Source organism: Urtica dioica, chromosome 4 (assembly GCF_054948205.1).
Source record: "Urtica dioica subsp. dioica isolate 48M chromosome 4, U.dioica_male_clone48M_v1_H2, whole genome shotgun sequence".
NCBI lineage: Eukaryota > Viridiplantae > Streptophyta > Magnoliopsida > Rosales > Urticaceae > Urtica > Urtica dioica.
Genome location: NC_142759.1, coordinates 15,451,014 through 15,471,943, shown reverse-complemented (window position 1 = coordinate 15,471,943; position 20,930 = coordinate 15,451,014). Strand labels below are relative to the sequence as shown.

The following is a 20,930-nucleotide window of genomic DNA, read 5'->3' as shown; positions in this document are numbered from 1 at the left end:
TCCGCTTCTCTCTCATCCTAGACTTTCTTTCTCTAGAATTCTGAAGCAACCTCACATACCACTTGGACCAATGATGAGCGTCGGAGTGCCCCCCCGAGGAAACTCTTCCGCACCTCTCTAGCGTGAAACGTTTTTTTTTTTCAGATGAAGAGGCACTGGAAACCTCTTTCCGGTACGACGGCGACGATAAGTTTGGAGACAACTTTTCCGTTCGACCACCGCACGATCATAGGATCCGACTCTAAACCGAACCGTGGACCGATTTAAGTGTTAATCTATTTTCAGGTATTAACAACTTGTGTTCTATATTTTCATAACTTTGCAAGTATTAGTTCTATATTTTCATAACTTTGCAAGTAAATAAATACTAGTCACAAAAGAAGCGGAAAACAGTAAAAGATAAAAAAAAAAATAATTATCATTCCAATTTCCAAACATAGTCACGTGACTAGCCATTTCGAAGGAGAGGAATTGCACGTGCCACCGGATTTGAACCTAGAAAAGCCCCCAAAATCAAAACGTTTCTCTCTCACTCTCCTCCAAATCGAGGAACAAGAAAAGCAAAGCAATAATGGAAGCCATACTCGTCGACTGTGTCCACCACAGTCTCCGCGATTTCATGTACCGTAACGCCATTTTCATCTGCGAGCGTCTCTGCTCCGAGTTTCCTTCCGAGGTACTTTTTGTTTAACCTACTCTCTCGCTAACTTCCATTGTCGTCGTTGCTCTGTTTGGTTACCGAGAAACATCGGCAAAAGAGCGGAATTTGGTAACAATCGTCTTGTCGTACCCTAAAGATCGTTTATTTCTTTGTTTTCTCTTGCTGGTGTCTCTGAGTGACCAGTTCGGAACATTACTGTAGGTAATCGAGATCGGCATTTCTTTCTCTAGCTTCTTGAATTTACAATTTTCCGCACGATTCCTAGGTTATGAGTTCGATACCGATTTCCGATGTCGTTTTTCTATAGACTGATATGATGCTGGTGTTGTTTTCTATAAGGAATTGTGTTTTGCGAGTTCACTGGAAAATAAAAACTTATGTTCTTATCAAGAAATTAGATTTTCTAGAGTGATTTCAGCTCTTTTTTTTTTAAAAGAAAATTTAGTGTAAGATAGTTGTTTTTAGTTGAACTGTGAAGCTCTGTTGGTGAAATTTTATAGAATTAATTTCTTATAGGTGTTGAAAATTGAAACTGTGTAATTTATGTATTCTCACGTTTTTCTTGAACTTGATTGTGCCTTTTGAATAATATTAGATCAAATTGTTGAACGATTTTTAAACAGATAATTGTCGAGAGAAATGTGGCTGCGAAGTTTAAATTTTGTGTAGTTTTTCTAAGGTTCTGGGACTCCACTTTTTAATCAATTTACGTGTAAACTTTCTAGTGGTGTTAAATGCTTATTTTGACACCTAATCTAGCTGAAGGACGTTATGACTGATTTCTTTAGTTCGCTTTACTGTCAAATTTTCAGTCTCTTAATTTAGTTTATGGGTTTTCTCTGAAGAAACAACTCTTTTATGCAGACAAATCTGCAGTTGTTAGCCAGCTCTTACTTACGGAACAATCAAGCTTACTGTGCCTACCATATTTTAAAAGGTATGTTGTCTTGTAAATCTCTTCCACCAGCTTGTTTTCTGATCTATAATATATATATATATATATATTATTGTTACATTTGATATATATATATATATATTATTGTTACATTTGATTCTGATTTTTTCCCTCTAATTTCTTAGTTAGAACCTGATTTATATGTGTATCTTTATAATTCCCTTTTCCTTTCCTATATATTTATGAAGGAACACAAATGGCTCAATCCCGCTACTTGTTTGCAATATCATGCTTTCGAATGGATTTTCTGAAAGAAGCTGAAGCGGCGCTTAGTCCACCAAACGAGCCCAGCGCAGAGGTAGTGCATAAGTTTAGTGGGACTTATTTTTTACACCGAAGGAACTAATGAGCTCATAACAATGTTACTTCTGACACAAGCATCTTTTTTCGTATCCCAAATCTTTGTTACGATAAAGATACAATGTTGTAGTGATACCCGGCTTGGTCTAGTGGTAATTCTAAAGTGGAGGTCGTGGGTTCAATCCCCACCGGCAGAAAATGCCCTTAGAAAAAAAAGGATACATTATTATATTCCAAGAGTTTCTATTCAAAGTTATCTGATGATGTTATATTTTATATGAATGAAATCCTTATTGCACTCGTACTTGTTTTCTTGCATACCCAGGTTCCGAACGGTGCTGCTGGTCATTACCTGCTTGGACTTATTTACAGGTTGCTCATCTGCAATTTTTTTCCCTTGTAAAGTATTAAGGCTGCAGCGCCTGTTTCAAAGTTTTGTTTACAAAAGAAGATTTGCTTCTTTGACTTGGCTCTGTAGCAAAACCTGGACGCATTTCATCTTTGTGTTTTTAACCTCCATTGTTGAGTAACTTAGTGCTGAATAGCGGCATTTTCCCTATGTGGTGCGCTTTTATTTGTAACGATTTTGATTATTGGTTTTTTTTTTTGCTTTGATATTCAGGTACACTGAGAGGAGAACAAATGCAATCCATCACTTTAAAGAGGCTTTGTCACTAAATCCTTTGATGTGGGCTGCATATGAGGAGCTCTGTGTATTAGGTCTGTAAAATAATGTGTATGCTAAAATAATATGTGTATGCCGTGTTCTATCTATTGCTGCACGGCTCTCACCATCAAGTTATTTCTTCTAGACTGTTAGCTTGTGGCGTTTTTATCATTTGCATTATTGCTTTGCTTTATCTTTTACTTTTAGAAAGTTGTAGTTTTTCTATTCATTTTTTCTAACTTATTTTTTGTGTGTATTTTTTCCTTGTTGTTTCAGGGGCTGCTGATGAAGCATCTACGGTCTTTGGTGAAGCTGCTGGTCGTTGTATACAGAAGCAATACTTACATCAAGGACCAGCTTCCCAAAGTATGCACGTTCCCAATGAGGATCGAAATTTTGCTGCTACAAAGAACTTAAGCTTCGATGAATCGAGTCTCAGGCAATTAAGACACGTGCAAGGAAATAATTTCCGAGATCTCCCGGGAAATTCCCATAATAGTAATGTTATGGGAGGTACATCCACCCAGTCTCTAACTGGCAGCTCGACTAACTTATCATTTTATAATACTCCTTCCCCAATGGCTGCACAGGTATAAGAGTTTTTTAGGTTGTGGAAGTTCTAAAATCTATTTGTCTATTTTTCTGTCAATGCCGTGGTGAATCATGATGTACTTAATTTGAGGCCAAAGAAACAAATTTCTAAATTGTTAATCTGTTTGGAAAATTGATTGATTTTCGTTGCACTATTAGTTTAGAACTTTTTGTTAGAATTTCTGTGATTCGATGCAAGTTTGTCGGTAAAGTGTGTAAGGATAGTGCTTGCAGGTGCCGGTTTTTACTTGCAACTTCACAAGAAAGAAGAGTCACATGTTTGGCATTATTCCTAGGAGTTTTGATTCCTATAGATATATAGATAGGAGCTAACAATGTAATAAAATTCTCGTGGGTGTTAGGAGAACTTTATTGTACTTCCATTGCCCTACTTGTAAATATTAGTTCAGTATTTTGGATGCATGCTGCGCAGAGATGTTCACTGCTACTAGGTTTCTAGATTTAGAACATACTTAATACTATATTGTTAGTAGAGAGTAGTTCCTCATCTCTCTAAATGCATCGTTGCTTTGCAGTTCTCGGGTGTTGCTCCACCGCCACTGTGTAGGAATGTCTCACAAAATGGCCCAAGCCTTGGTATAGTTGCTGCTGAAAGCTCGCCAAAGTCAACAGTAAATACTACTATCCAAGCCCCTCGACGAAAAGTTGTAGACGAAGGCAAAATACGAAGGGTAAGGTCTCTATATTCTTATATATAAATATGGTTGTGGGTATGTCTACACATGTTCTCACACATGCACCGACTAACATATATGTATATATTATTTGGAAAATACAATTCAATATTGATTTGATTGTCACCTCAATCTAGTAATAAGTTTTATTGAATGTTTTTATATCAAGCATATATCCTTCACCCTTTAATTTGAAGCCCGTATGCTCATATCTTCCTTTTAAAGATACATGTGGGCGGGCCAAGGTCAGCTTTTTTACATTCCATATCTTATGTCGTGAATAAGGTCATTATTTTCCCCTATCTGTGCATATCAAATTCTGGAATCTTGTTACTTTCTGTTGTAATGAAGAAATTGCTAGGTACAGATTTTTGCATATGTAAACTCGTAATACTGACGACTTTATACCTTGAATTTGGCCTCAGTATCATGTTCTTCTGCTTACAGGTTTCAAGCAGGTTGTTTCCTGATTCTGGCACGCGTAGGAGTACAAGACTTTCTGGTGATTCAGGGGTCAATACTACTGCAGCTTCCACAGTGATAGCGGGAAATGGAAATACCATCTCATCTAAACACCAAGGAGGGTCCAAGCCAAGCTCAATGCCGTTACGTTATATGGCTACTAGAAAAGGACATGCATGGGCCAACGAAAATATTGATGAAGGTGGTGTATCTTCTATCTCACGTCAATACCTCGAATATCCTAATTTGTGAAGACTCCGTAGAACACATTTGCTTACTCACAATTTCTTTATCACAAAAGGTTTTTTAATGCACTAGATTTTGTCAGGAATTCGTCGTGTACTCTGTATACCAAATATACTGTTCGTTTAATGTGGTCGACCATCTATTGAAAAATAAAAAAGAACAGTCAATGGTTGCTTGGGACTGAATTTTGATCTTGGCCAGGGATACGCAACGAGATAGAGGATGCAAGAATAAGTGTGACCTCATCCATTTCTGGTACAACACCTTCCGCTGAAATTAGATCACAAGAGAACGAAGCTGAAACCACGCATGGCGGTAGTAGCATGAACACTTCAAAAATTATTTCCGGAACGTCAGAAATATTGAGCCTATTGGGAACGCTTGGGGAGGGGTATAGGCTTTCTTGCTTATACAGGTGCCAGGTATGGATTTGGCTATTGTTGAGAAGACGATTCAGGGCTTGTTTATTCTCTCTCTTTTTTTTTCTTAATCGTCTTGATTTTACAGGACGCGTTGGATGTCTATCTAAAACTTCCTCCCAAGCATTATAATACAGGCTGGGTTCTTTCCCAGGTAACTGATATGAACCTTGCATATTGAATCAATGAAAAGATTAGTCAATAAACAAAGGATGTATCATAGAATTTCCTAATTTTTGGGAGGTTAACTCTCTCTATCTCCTTGAAATTTATGTACCATGCCTTTGTTCTGCTACAATCCCTTCTCTTATATGTATATTACTTTTCCTACGATACATATAGAAATACTCTTTTATACATGTTTTACTTGACCAGCCGACATGTTGAACTGCAGGTTGGAAAAGCATATTTTGAGTTGGTAGATTATTTAAAAGCTGCGGCGGCCTTCAGCCTGGCCCGTGACTTATCACCTTACAGTTTAGAGGGAATGGACATTTATTCTACAGTTCTTTATGTGAGTTTCTTCACTCTTATTCATCATTGAACTGGACACCATTTTGTAATATGATTGAGAAAGGGATGGCCTTGTGGTATTTTTTAACTATAATTCCCATGGCACTTTTTTTTGGGTACCTTTTCTGGATTTCTTCAAACTGTCATTGCAACAAATACTCATTGGCTTAATGTTATAAGCCCAATGCTTGTTTTTGTTTACTGTGGTAAATCACTCATTTGGCCTTGTCCAATTCCGCATGTCAATGATGATGAGAGTGACAAATTGTGAACTTTGCATTACATCTGTCACCTAGCACTTGTAAAATTTTCATATAATTTTATTTCAATTTCGTATTTTTTGTGCAGCATTTGAAGGAGGATATGAAATTAAGTTACTTGGCACGAGAATTGATATCAACAGACCGCTTAGCTCCACAATCTTGGTAGCCTATTGATTTGGTCTCCTATGACTGTTTGGTCAAACTGCTTTGTCGCTGCAAAACTAGCCATGATAATCTGTTCCTTATTACGTTCATATCAACGAATTGCAGGTGTGCGGTGGGTAATTGTTATAGTATGCAAAAAGACCATGAAACTGCTCTTAAAAATTTTCAGCGAGCTGTACAAGTCAATCCAAGATTTGCATATGCGCATACTCTTTGCGGCCACGAGTATGATGTCTTAATTTTCCATCTCACTATGACATGAGCTCATTATCTCTCACATATTATCTTTTTCTATGACTAGTTGGGTGATATTGTTTTTTTTTTTTTTTTAAAAAAAATTCAGATATGTGTCACTGGAGGATTTTGAGAATGGAATCAAGAGCTACCAGAGTGCACTTACAGTTGATTCAAGACATTACAATTCTTGGTATGGGCTTGGAATGGTCTATCTCCGCCAAGAGAAGTTCGATTTCTCAGAGCATCATTTCCGAAGGGCGTTCCTAATAAATCCACGTTCTTCTGTTATCATGTCTTATCTTGGTACAGCACTGCATACACTACAGGTCCGTATGCTAAATTCATATCTTAACCGAGTATTACATCTTCAAGAGAGATTGTCTTCTTTATACAGCTCTCTGACCTTTATGTTTCAAATCGTACGGCAGAGAAGTCAGGAAGCTTTGATGATGATGGAGAAGGCTATCATGGCAGATCCGAAGAACCCTCTTCCCATGTATCAGAAGGCTAACATACTGATGAACCTGGAAAATTTTGATGAAGCTTTAGAAGTCCTAAAGGAGCTTAAAGAGTGTGCCCCGCGAGAAAGCAGCGTTTATGCTTTAATGGGTAGAATTTACAAACGGAATAACATGCCTGACAAGGCAATGCTTCATTATGGTCTTGCATTGGATCTGAAACCTTCTGCAACCGATGTGGCTTCTATCAAGGTTCTTTGCTTCTTTCAATCCTATCGTACTTTTGAAGGAATATATTTTCCTCACCTTTTTTTCATTCTAATCTCATCTTTGAACAGGCTGCTATTGAAAAGTTACTCGTGCCTGATGAACTAGAAGACAGCTTGTAATGACTAGAGAGAGAGAACAGATCACGCAAACATGAAGATAGATTATTATCTGGCCTGGAATTTTCAAAGCCCGAGGGAGTTTGGCTTGCGCTTTCGGAGATTATGATACAGCTGCATGAGAAATTTCAGTTCCCGCGAGCACTTACAATCTTGCAGATCGAGTAGCAGAATGACCTTGGTTTTGCTGGTAATCTCGAGAGACACGAAAGCTGCCACAATAGTTATTACGACTCAGGAGACATAGGTGTTACATTGTCTTGAAACTGAATTGTAGCAGTTCCCGGATTTCAAGTGTTCATTCTTAAGTTCTCATCTTCCTGATTCTTATTATTTTTTTTTTCTGCAAGAGAAATCATGTTTTACGACGTTTCAAATGTTAGTGTAGTGTTTGTATCAGTTATACTATCTTACAGTAACTTATTTAAGTATACTCATAGCGAGTTCCCTGATTTTGAATGTGTAATTTAGCAAGATTTTGATCTCGCAGCGGGAGGAGCCGTTGTGCTTGATTGTCGATAACAATAAATATAACAGTTTAAGAACATTAACTCTGCTGCAACTTATTTTTTTTAGAGATCAAGTTATTTGTTGGAAATGACATCATCAATAAAAAAAAGAGAAGGCTCATTTGAAAATTATTCACAAGACAATTTCGAAATAATCTTAATTAATTAGTTAGTCTAATTTAGAAATAATAAAAGTGCATACTTAAAAAAAATACTAGTTGGATAATAAAATCATAATTGCATAATTCAAATTTCGTGGGAAGATCGGCCATCTCTTTGTTGGTGACCTTCTTGATTATTTGTGGGGCAGCAAGTTTAGGTGCCAATTTCCATCCACCTAACGCCTCTCTGCTTTTCGATCCGCCTGTAAACTTTTTCCCCGATGATCGAGTCATCGGAACGGAAATATACTGAATGTTAAGATCCCTGTACAGTCTAGTAACTTGAGCTCGTTTTCGCTCGATCTACATCGATTCTCCGCTTATGTACTTAGACTTCTATGCGAAGGACATCAGATAGCCCAACACAAAAGTTATATATATCCGTGTATTGTGTTACCTTTGTTGTTCGACTCAAGCATAGATGGAACTAAATGCACTGCTCATCTACTATTTGTTGGAATTTTTACGTGGACTAATATAATCATAATGTAATTCCATAATCACAACCATTAATTAATTGAAATGCCTTTTAATCATTAGATAAACCATAATGGGATGGTTAATAATTTTTTTTTAATTAAATTAGAGGCATATGGTAGCACCCAAATGACTAGGGAAACTTGATAAACCAAGCATTTTTGACACCACATTTGAAAATAAAGTCATGTTTGAAACTCTTAGGAAAACCAAACATTTTTACTTATGAAAAGTCAGAAATATCCTTAATTAAATCTCTCTACTCTTATCCTTATCTTCTTTCTTCTTCAGTAACACTCAAATCAGGGTTTAATTAAGGGTATTTTTGACTTTTCATAAGTAAAAATGCTTGGTTTTCTTAAGAGTACAAAAACATGACTTTATTTTCAAATGTGGTGTCACAAAATGATTGGTTTATTAAGTTCCCAATGACTATGTGTTGGCCCATTAAACCATAGTCCACCACCTCTCACTGTGAATATATGCATCAGAGGGAATTGTGAAGAAAATGCTGATAAGTTTTTTGAGTCGGTGGTATTGAGAAAGGGGCTACTATCCATAAAACCCTCTTTTGCTTTTCTTGGATTACTCTATTCTCATCTGGCAGACAAGAAGAAGAAGGGAAACAAATCAAGGATGGCCATTAGAGAAACACTACCCAATCTTGGAGGTATGTTCATTGATATTATTTAATGCTCTAAATAGAATGAAATCTTGGAATTGCATGAGCATAGATTAATTGTGTTGTCTATTATTCAAGTATGCTCATCCTGTTTGTTTGTTTTTTGTTTTTGTTTTTAAGACTATTCCCATTTAGTTCTTCTTATACACTCTGCTTAAAACTATGGATATATACACACATTTGAACTAAAAATATTATACATTCAATATTAATAATAATTTTTTATTTTTTACTCAAACCAATAACATATTGTTCTTGATAACACCAATCAACCATCACACACTTTACAACATCAAATAACCATACATGCCTAATTACTTAACTTACAACACATGCGTAGCACATAGGGTTTCAAAGCGCTTCCCAAATTCACCACACTATTATGATCATAATTTATTTTCACTTAATTTGCGAGTTAATTGTGAAGAATTGGCTACGGAATCGGATGTGAGATCGACAATTCATTTGTATACAACATACATTAAGAAAGATATATTTGATAAGCTTGATAATGACATTATTATGGGAAAATGACACATATATACCCTGTGTTTTAGTGAAATGTCGAGTTTAACTTTTGGTTTTCAAAAATTTCGAGTTCATACCATCTGTTTTACTAAAATAACGAAATTATACCCTATGTTTAACTAAAATGACGCAATTATACCATGAAATAGACAACAGCACCACGAATCTTCTTTTTATTGAATTTTCATTGACGTTGACTATAATATTTATATATAAACACCATATCTATTCATTCACGCCATATATGTAATTTATTTAAAAACTAAAAAATAAACAACAGACTCTTAGTCGTGAAAAACACAAAAACATGCAAATGGGTAAAAATCGACAATTGATAGTCATCAAAATCACAAATTCGAACATATAATCAAGGATTTAGAGTTGCAATTCGAACACGGAATGAAATAATCTATTAGGAGATATGAATTTTATTATTTAATTTCAATTTAAGACTAATTTTATTTCAAAATTGGGAATTTGAAAATTAGGGTACTGGTTTCGATTTGATTCAGTTTTTCATATATAAGAGTTAATTTAAATGAAAGAGAGATTTGTGTTACTGTTATCCATTTCAGGGTATAATTGCGTCATTTTAGTTAAACATATGGTATAATTTCGTCATTTTAGTTAAACAGAAGGTATGAACTTGACATTTTTGAAAACCAAAGGTTAAACTCGACATTTCACTAAAACACATGGTATATATGTGTTATTTTTCCCATTATTATGCAATGATTTCAAATTATGAGTTCTCTATTTTATTTTATTTTTTTACTTTAAATAATTAATTGTATTTTTTTATGGACAAATGAAAAAATAAAGAATAATTAGACGGGCTAACCAAATTCAAACGTTGATATTGCGCCAACGTTTACATTTATTTTGAGAAATAGCCAATTTCGTTGACGTGGCGTTTCAGCCAATATTTGTGCTTCAAGTTTTGCCCTTTTTTAATATTTATTTTTTAAATAAAAATATAATTAAAGAAAATCAAAATTGGATATTATGATTCGATTGCCAATATATTCTAACAACGAAAACCTTCCAAATATAGATAAAATAATATATCTCTCTCATATATAATGAAGAAATAAAATCAAGGCTATCATATCAGCACTAAGAATGTCTATTATATCAAGAAGAAACGCAAATGACCGGTATACGGAGACCGAAAGCTTCAAGAACTTCTACAACCAATGGATTCGCGAGCATAATGGAAACCTCAACGACCTAATCTCCGCCGCCGCCTTCTCTGACGAGTCAAAGTAGTCGGTGGTGAATCGCGTGGTGAGCCACTACGAGAAGTACTACAAAGAGAAGGAGCAGAACAGAAACCTAAATGAGCTAATCTCTGTCGCCGCCTCCTCCGACGAGTCAAAGTCGCCGGTGGTGAACTGCCGCCGCGCCATGCTGACTCCACCGTGGGAGAGCTCTCTGGAGAATGCCTTTCTCTGGATCAGATTTAGTATAGGTATATTTGAATTGGATTTTAGTGTTAATATCAGTATATTAGTGTTATTTTGTGAAATTAGTGTTGGTTTGTGTTAATTTGTGTTGATTTGAAATTAGTGTTGAATTACGTGTTTATTTGTTATTAAATCTGTTGACATGCGTTGATTTCTATTAATTTGAAAACTAGTGTTGGTTTGTGTTAATTTGTGAGTCAATGTAGAAATGTCATTGGAATATGTTAATTTGTGTTAATATGTGTTTATTCGTATTAATTTTGATTTTTATTCGTAGGAGAATTGGCGAATTTGTGTCTCCGGTCGGAGAATTGATGGTTCGAGACGGATCGACGGTGAAGATCGGCGGAAAATTGCGCAAGTTGGCTTAGCGTTGAAGATCGGCGGTGAATATCTCGTAATATCTTTAGAAGTTTTTTTTAATCTATTAATGAAACAGTTATTTATTATAAGATTTTTCATTAATTTATTTATTTCTGTTCACAAGTTTATATTTGGTTACCTTTCATTTTAAATGAAGGGTATTATAGTCTATTTATGTTGGTTAATTTGGTTAGTTGGCTAGTACACAAAATAAACCAAACATTGGCTATTTTTCCAATTTCATGTTTCAAATTGGCTAGTATAGTCTAGCTCCCTAAATGTATTAGCCCCGCGTAAAATAAAAAAGTGGAAAGTTGAAATACGGCCATAAGACGGATCAAAGAATAATGCGTGATTCCATACTTTTGTTAAATGTAAATGAGAGCCACCAAGGCAAAAATACTATAGTAGTAGCAGCTGGTATTTTTCTTGTCGCCCGCCTTCTACCGCTTTTAATAGTTTTACCTTACATAATGAATCTAATAGCGTTGATAGGTATAATAACATTAGTTTTAGGGGCCACTTTAGGTTTTGCTCAAAAAGATATTAAAAGGGGTTTAGCTTATTCCACAATGTCTCAATTGGGTTATATGGTGTTGGCTCTCGGTATGGGTTCTTATCAAGCGGCTTTGTTTCATTATTCGAATGAGATTCTTGGCTTCGTCCTTGCACGGGAGTCTTGAACCTAGCGCAGAACCGGACCGTCGGGTCGCCCCGACTCACCCTCGACGGGCATACAGACCGAGAGAGTCGTGAACCACTTGTCGAACCCAAAAATTCTTCCAACAAAAGCCACACGTGATGTGGCTCCACGGACTTTAAGTCAGTCCTAACCTTGACTTCCCAGTTCTTCATGTTACCTTTGTGATCTCCATCATTTTGTTATGATTGAATGAACAAAAGGAAACAAATTATTGTTTTTGTTTGTTTGTATTTTTTAAGCTTACATGTGATGAGTGCATTTATACGTGCAAACCTATCATTTTCGAATGTGAATTTAGAGTTCTCAAGTGTATTTGAGGTTATTTTGGTGTTTTATATTGAATTTCAGGTTTTGAGTGTATATTTTGAGCTTTGGGACATCAAGGGAGTCAATCAAAAGAAAATGGGGGTCAAAACATAGCTAAAACGAAGATTTATGTGAGAGTCAAAGGCTGATCACAATCGTCAGCGCGGTGCGCCAACTTTCAGCACGCCACGCTGAAAACTCGTCACAGAGCGCAGCCAGAAACGTTATCCATCGCATCGTGCCCAATGTTCAGCGCGGCGCGCTGACCTCCAGAGCAGGAATGTTAATTACCCGTTTTGAGCGAATCTGGGCCATTGGATCTCATTTAAAGATCTAGATAGCTTCGAAAATCACCCATAAGCCTATATATACTATTCTTTATCCTAAAAACACACTTCAACTTTTATTTTAGTTTTTATTTTTGTGTTTGGCTACTTTGGAGAGATTTTGAAAAGAGAAAAAATGTTCTTCATTGGAATGTTGACGTCTCCGACGAGTCTCTTGATCTCAAACTAATTTGTTTTTCTTTGATTTATTTTAGTTTCTTTTAAATATTGTTGAACATCAATTTAGTCAATATGAATTACTTTTTGGTTTTATTGTTTGTTCTTTTGCGTTTGATTATTATTTTATGCTTAGCCTTGTTTATGGATTTTTTTTAGCGGCTAGATTTTTATGGGACTGCAATGTAGCCCGAGCCGATGTTAACACGTTGATAATTCTCTAATATTGTCTATTGCTCGTTCCCAATTGTGTTTTCTTGATTAATCGAGGGCACGAGGGGGGGGGGGGGTGGCTGGTCGGGGCCGAGGGGCGGGCGCCTGGGCTTGGGGGGCTGATTGGGCGGGGAGCGAGGGGCGGCGCTCGATAGGGGCTGGTCGCGGGCGGGGGGTGAGGGACGGTGACGGGCAGCACGAAGGGCGGGCTGGGTCGCGGGTGGGCGGGCGGCAGCTTGGTCGCAGGCGCGGGGCGCGAGGAGCGGCGACGAGCGGCGCGAAGGGCGGGCGGCGGCTGGGTTGCGGGCGAGAGAGAGTGTGAGGGAGAGGGAGATATCAGAAAAAATGCAGAGGAGGAAGAAAGAGGCCGTGTGGGTTTAAGTACCCTAATATTTTCAGTGCGATATTGTCGTACCTGTTGTGCTTATCAGGTGCGACATGTCGCACCGGAAGCACGTATCTGGTGCGACATATTGCATCGGAAGGTATTTGCTACCGAAACACAGTAAAAAATATTCAGGAGAATTTGAAGCCCGCTTAAAATTTTCGAAACCTTTGTCGCACCAAAAAGTATTAGGTGCGACAAAGTCGCACCGAAAAGTATTAGGTGTGACTTGTCGCACCGGATACCACTTAAATTTAGGTGCGACTTTTAGGTGCGATACGTCGCACCTAATACCCTTCCGCATAAGAAAATTGATTTTATTGTGATTATTAGCCATGCTTGTTGTTAGTCCATTGATTAGCTACCTTTGAATTATTCTATAGGATTTGTTTGCTACATAGAGAGAGAGAGAGAGAGAGAGAGAGAGAGAGAGAGAGAGAGAGAGAGAGAGAGTAAATTTATCATGTTTTTGCTATAATCATCATGATCGACCTAGGTTAGTAGAAAACTCTCGACGAGAGTGTAATCGTTTGAATTCTTGTTCTTAATGCGTGTGATCGTTTTTATAGAATTAAATGACGAGAGGATAACAATTTGCCGATTGCATAGGTTTGTTAGAGCACTCGAGAGAGACAAGTGAATATGTTGGAACGAGTGAGATTAACGTAGGAACGAGACAACAATAGACAAAATAGGGATAGTCAACGTAGTCGGCTCGTGATGAAGTCGTAGCCCTGTTTTTCTCTTTGATTCACAAATCATTAATTGTTTTTTTATTTTTATTTTAAGTAGTCGTTTAAACCATCTCTACGTTACTTTGGAATCAATTCGCGTCAAGTTAAAGAAATTGTTAATATTAGTAGTACTCGTGGGATCGATACTCGTATTTATTGTACACTATATTACTTGGGCGACATGTGCGCTTGCATGTGTGGATTTATTCACAATGTGATATTCATACTAGTATGTTTTTAGCTAGAGATTCCTGGGACATTGTACCCACAACAAAGTCTATAGTATATATTAAGATCTTCTCCTTAATTTGAGGGAAAGTGAGTATACTAGCCCAATCAGTCCACCAATATTAGGAGAATGACCAAAATTTGAATAAATTAAATGAATAGTCCAATTGATATTTTACTACCTAAATTACCCTTGTATATAAGAGCAAAACTCAATCAGATATCCAAAATTTCCCAAACCTAAACCTAAACTCTTTCACGCCGCCGATCGTCGTCCATCCTCGTTGCTGATCAACCAGCGCCTCTCTCTCGGCAATACAGTGTCGTTCGAGAATCACCAGCCTCCGTTGTTGGAGGACGATCGGATCTTGCTGGTTCTCCAGTTCCCGTAGAGATTCACTTTGACCAGCCACGTTATCCGAGGGCAAATAAAGAGTCTGCACCCAAAGTCCAACCCAAAGTACTTCGACGATGTCGGGATAACATCACATCTCGGAAGCTCGGCGGAGTAGAATTTTCCTCAGAGAATCTCGTGTCCAAGGCCTGCAATCCTTACCCTTACAAGAGCGATAGTTTGCTGTTCCCGGGGATCAGCGTCTACAAGGGGAACATGTGTCCGATCATCAAAGATCTCTCTCGGAATCAGTTCTTCACAGTCTTGTCGAACGGGAAATATTGCAACGCCAACGGGTCGTTAATTAATTAACTGACTGAATTGAGTTAGGTTAATTAATTTGCGAATCAATTAATTAATTAACTGACTAAATTGTGTTAGGTTAATTAATTAACTGATTGGTTGAATTAAGAATTAGCTTAGGCTCTGATTTTTTTTTTTGTGAGTAAAGTTAATTTACTAACTGACTGGATTAGGAATTAGGTTAATTAATAGGAATTGACTTAAGTTCTGATTTTTGTAAATTTTTTGTGAATTTTCAATCCAAACATTCAGTTAATTAATTAACCTAACTCAATTCAGCCTGTTAATTAATTAACTTATTCGCGAATGGTATAATTATCTGTTAAGAAAAAATGGGCTATTTCCTTAATTAAATGAAACTTGAGATATTCCGATAACAAGTAGTGTAAAATGGGCTAGTGAAACAAATTTCACTTAATTTTATTTGTTTTTCATAAGTATATTGTGTGGTTGCGGAACCTTCGTACCACATTTAAGAATTTCAGCTCAATAAATGTGTTTCTAAATTTATTATCTTTGCAGTTTGTTACTACCAAAAATTAACTTTATTGTAAATCAAATATAATCTTAGAAAGCTGCATGCAGTTGTCGTAATCAAATTTAATAAGCGTCTATCGTAAATTAAATATATCCAGAAATTATACTATATGTAATCAAAATATTATCTTGTTTCGGAATTCATACTTACTCACCATGGATTTGTCCGATCTGAATGAAACACAATCGAGTTGCTATGGGTTATACTGAAATCTAAGTAAATATAAAAACACTGGAAAATTTAATTTGATGCACCGGCCAATTTGGAGAGAGAGAGAGAGAGAGAGAGAGAGAGAGAGAGAGAGAGAGAGAGAGAGAGAGAGATCAGGCACGAAGATAGATTATTATCTGGCCTGAAATTTTCAAAGCCCGATGGAGTTTTGCTTGCGCTTTCGGAGATTATGATACAGTTGCATGAGAAATTTCAGTTCCCGAGAGCACTTACAATCTTGCAGATCGAGTAGCAGAATGACCTTGGTTCTGCTGGTAATCCCGAGAGACACGAAAGCTGCCACAATAGTTATTACGACTCAGGAGACATAGGTGTTGTTACATAGTTTTGAAGCCGAATTGTAGCGATTCACGGATTTCAAGTTTTCATTCATAAGATCTTATTATTATTATTATTATTATTATTATTATTATTATTATTATTTTAAACTTCTGCAAGAGAAACCATGTGTTACGATGTTTCAAATGTTAGTGTAGTGTTTGTATCAGTTCTATTATTTTACAGTCACTTACTAAGTATACTCACAGCGATTTCCCAGATTTTGAATGTCTAATTTAGCAAGAAGGTGATACACCTTGCGATGGGAGGACCCGTTGTACTTACTTAAAGCTCCACCGGAACTTAATCTCTTTTTATTTTTTATTTTTTATTTTTCATGTAAAGAGATTAATTTATTGGTTGGAATAAAGAGACCCATTTGAAAAAGTAGATTCATGAGACAATTTTGGAATAATCTTAATTAACTAATCTAATTTAGTAATAGTAAAAGTGCACACCTAAAAGTACTAGTTGCATAAAATAGATCATAATTGCAGAATTCAAATTTCCTTGGTAAAAACCCTAATTGCTAAAGTACATAACATTATTGCCCTATTTGATTGTTGAGCTTGTCCTCAAGCTCAAGCTTTGGCTATGATTGGTGTTTTATCCTCCTCGCCAATGGGTTAAGCGTAAAAAATCAGTCAACGGGTGAACCTTACAATCTTTGGTCATGCCGTGATTTTCGAAGTAGTCATCGACTTTCTATAGCCACTTGGTAGGGTCACTCATCAAACTGGATGTCACCATCAATACAAAAATCCATGCTTCTGCTTTGCGTTTGGTTACTCAATTATTATGTTTTTCCACAATTCCGACTCCAACCATCCTCCGACGGCGCTGCCACGCTGTGTAGACCCACACGCGAGTTTGTCTCCTCAAATTGCGCTGGGTCACTCTGATCTAGGGTTTGAAGCAAACCCTATATTCCTCCCTTGAGTGTTTCGTCTCACGAGGAGGCTTTTTTTCCCCGTCATGTTTAGGTGTTGCCAATAAATTCATTGCCCTTCAACGTGAAAATAAAAAAACTTCCTTCCTCTCAGCCCTCGCGACCTCTAGAGTCTTGTCGTTTGACTTATCGAATTTGTTGTGAAATTGGTTAGTGTTGCTAATAAGAGTGTCGCGGCGTGAGAATTCCCGACCACTAGCGCCTTTCGGTAAGCTATGACTTAGTCCACCTACTTGTTCGACCCGAAAATTGTTGTTTGTATTACGTGTTTTTTTTTTCTAATAATGAACACGCCCAAACTTCATCCAAGTGTGATTGATGCGCTTGAATCTCGTTCTTCCATTCCGTCAATGTCGCCACCTAACCCCCCGTTGCTGATGCATTGCTCGACGCTTGCTCCTCCAGAAACCTTTCCATTGCACCATGAATTATAAAAGTATGATCATTTGTTCGTGTTTTTCCCATTATCTTACTATATGAGTCATTTATTCCAAAAATATGATAGTAAGTGTCATTAAAAATAATTTTTTCATGACATTTTGTCGTTAATTGTAGTTTCTTCCATTTTCATACTTTTGGAATAAATGACTCATTTTGATAATGAGAAATTATCATATTTTTGGAACAATATTTTTATTTGTTTTATTTTTGCGAATAACTCAAATGCTACAAGAGGATCATTTTGCTAAAAAAAAATGTTTAAGGACTGAAATGCCACATACTTCATCGCTCAATGCTACTCGCACTAAAAAAAAATTAGAATGAATCCCATTTTTACCCCCTGGACTCGTACCTCGGTTACATTTCGCCCCCTGGACTCGAAAATGTTGCAAAACTCAACTCATAACTCAAACACGTGTTACAAGGTCCCACTTCCGTCAGTATTTGGACGTTAAGTTTCACGTTTTGATGACATGGCAAGATTTTAAAGGGTATAAGAGTATTTTCTATTATTCTAAATACTTTTAATATTTAAATATTGTTATAAGATTAAATAATTAAATATTTCTATTATTCTCTCTCTCCTCTCTCTCTCTCTCTCTCTCTCTCTCTCTTTCCTTTCTTCTTCTTCTTTTCTTCTCTGCATTATTTTCTTTCTTGGTTCGCGTGTTTGGACAACATATTCAGTACAAGTTTCAACTTCAAGCCACATGAGGAAAAGGAAAAATGATGTATTTATTCTTTATCATCTTCGTTACTGACTCACACGCGGAAAAGCAACAAGCGAACCGGATTCAAATCAAACAACCAATTCTCAAAATCACAAATTTAGGAAACAACGACCACAAAACCGACAAGCTACAAACCCACAACTCTCGGGCATCACAAATAAAACATGCACAAACCACCAAAACAGCTAATAAACCCTAATTCCCGAAATCCAAAATCAGATTTTTACCTCAATCGAGTCTCCCGGCGTTCACTCCTTGCGCCACTTGGCTTCTCCGGTGGCCCTTGGTCGGCGCGAGCGGAGATGGGTCGAAACTCGTGCTGTGGTGGCTTGGCTGCTCGCGCGAAAACTGGTGGGTGGCTAGTCTTGCGCGCGAGCGGAGATGGGTCGAAACTCGCGCGAAAACAGGTGGGTGGTGCTCGCGCGAAGAAGGGGTTCGTCTGAGAAGAGCTAGCTCGGCGCGGTTTGTCGGAGGCCGTGGGTGGCGCGCTTCGTCTGGGTGCTGGTAGACTCGCACGAGCAGAGAGAGAGAGGCGGTGAGGTGTGGGTTTCGCGGTGAGCAGATATAGGAGAAAGTCGAGAGGTTAGAGTGAGAGAGCCGAGAGAGAGAGAGAGGAAAGAGAGAGAATAATAGATAATTATTTAATAACAATTAATATATCTTATAACAATATTTAAATATTAAAAATATTTAGAATAATAGAAAATACTCTTATACCCTTTAAAATCTTGTCACGTCATCAAAACGTGAAACTTAACGTCCAAATACTGACGGAAGTTGGACCTTGTAACACGTGTTTGAGTTCTAAGTTGAGTTTTGCAACATTTTCGAGTCTAGGGGGCGAAATGTAACCTAGGTACGAGTCCAGGGGTAAAAATGAGATTTATTCAAAATATTATTATATGGGACAATTAGGCCAGTAGTCCAATAGCCCGCTCTCCTTTTGAAAAATCTTCAAAGTTTAATTTTATTAAGAAAATAGCTCACTAAGCCGAAGTAAATTACATTAACTGTTTTAGTTAATTTAATTTACTTCAATCTGGTCGAAGTAAATTCAACTAACTTTTTTAGTTAGTTTGATTTACTTCGGCCTGGTGTACTATTTTCTTAATAAAATGAAACTTTGACTAAAATCTTAAAAGAAATTAGGGGATTGGCTAGTTACAATTTCAATATTAAATATATAATCATGAATTTGTTAAACATAGAGACAAATATATATGCCTTAACTTAACCCTTTTCAAACTTTTGTTGTAACAAAAAAAAGTCATTAACCAAGTCACAATATTTTTCTGAAATCTCATCGAGCTGCCATGCTCAGATCATATTTTGGAAGAAGTCTGTTTTAATTTAAACCCTACTTTTCAAAGAAATTTGTAGTTTAGTTATTTGAGGTTATTTGCTGTTTTCTTATAATGAATTTCATGTTTTGGGTGCATAATCGAGTATCGGGACATTTTTGGAGTCATTTTAGAAGGAATTGGAGGTCAAAACGGAGTAAAACGATGATTTTCGGATAAAGTCAACATCATCAACACTGGTCAATGCCATCAGCATGGAGCGCTGACTCCGTGTGCCGCGCTGATTCATCCGAGATAGAGCGTCTTGAAACCAGTCTATTAGCGCGCCGCGGTGACCCCAATCAGCAAGTTTTGTTTCCCGATTTTTAGCATTTTTGAGCCTTTGAATACAATCCAAAGGCTCATATTACTCTTGTAACTTAAAAACACATCTTTCCCTTTCTTTTACTTTTTCATATCTTGTTTGGTTGTTTTTTAGAGTTTTTGGAGAAGAGAAATAGTGTTCTTCGCCGGATTTGACAACCCGACGAGTCTCTCGACCCCAACTTCTCTCGTTCTTCTTTCTTCTCTTTTTTATTTATTTTATTACATTACTGTGAACATCATTGATTAAACATGAATTCTTTTTTTTTTCTTTTCTATGTTGATTTTATTGCTTTCAGTTGTTATTATGTGCTTAGCTATGTTTATGAATTCGCTTAGCGGCTAGATTTTTATGGATTGCGATGTAGTCCGTGCTGATGTTATCACGTTGATGATTATCTAATATTTGTTTATTGCTCATTCCACTTTATGTTTGCTTGATTATTAGCCATGCTTAATGTTAGTTCATTGATTAACTAACTTTGAATTATTGTCTAGGATCGTTTGCTGCTCGAGAGAGAGTAAATTGTTGTGCTTTTACTATAATCATCATGATCGACCTAGGTTAGTAGAAAACTCTAGGTGAGAGTGCAATCGTTTGAATTCTTGTTCTTTATGCGTGTAATTGTTTCAGTAGGATTAAAGGCCGAGAGGATAACGATCCTTCAATCGCATAGGTTTTCTAAAACACTCGAGAGATGCTAGTGAATATGTTAGAAATAGTGAGATGGGTAGCATAGGAACGAGGCATTCAATAGACAATATAAGAATAGTCAACGTAATCGGTCCGTGGTGAAGTCATTGCCATGTTTTTCTCTTTGTTTAAACTCATTAGATTTATTGTTTCCTGCCTTTAATTATTTTTGTTAATTGCTTAAAACCATCATACTCTTATTTTAGAATTAATTCGCATCAAGCTAAAAAAATTCTTTAAAATCATTATTCTTCGTGAGATCGATACTTATAATTCACGTACACTATATTATCTGGGCGACACGTGCACTTGCGTGTGTGATTTATTCGCGACAGTAACACACATTTGTACTAAAAATATTATACATTCAATATTTAAAAAAAAAAATTAC

At 36.7% G+C, this 20,930-nt stretch overlaps 1 protein-coding gene and 1 long non-coding RNA gene across 2 annotated transcripts; both read left to right on the top strand.

Moving 5' to 3' along the window:
• The first annotated feature begins 523 nt into the window (after positions 1-523).
• HBT (CDC27 family protein) lies at positions 524-7,426 on the top strand. The gene is made up of 16 exons (XM_089612897.1): positions 524-676; positions 1,526-1,598; positions 1,805-1,914; positions 2,242-2,288; positions 2,539-2,636; positions 2,860-3,173; positions 3,711-3,866; positions 4,317-4,533; positions 4,779-4,999; positions 5,085-5,150; positions 5,391-5,510; positions 5,858-5,934; positions 6,043-6,162; positions 6,281-6,500; positions 6,603-6,884; positions 6,971-7,426. Exons 1-16 carry the CDS (start codon positions 572-574, stop codon positions 7,019-7,021), a joined length of 2,277 nt encoding a protein of 758 aa, XP_089469023.1. The 5' UTR covers positions 524-571; the 3' UTR covers positions 7,022-7,426.
• Positions 7,427-8,674: 1,248 nt separating this feature from the next.
• Positions 8,675-11,212, top strand: LOC149400786 (uncharacterized). The gene is made up of 3 exons (XR_016296338.1): positions 8,675-8,835; positions 10,518-10,846; positions 11,119-11,212. It is a non-coding gene; the product is annotated as an uncharacterized LOC149400786 (long non-coding RNA).
• Positions 11,213-20,930: the final 9,718 nt, after the last annotated feature.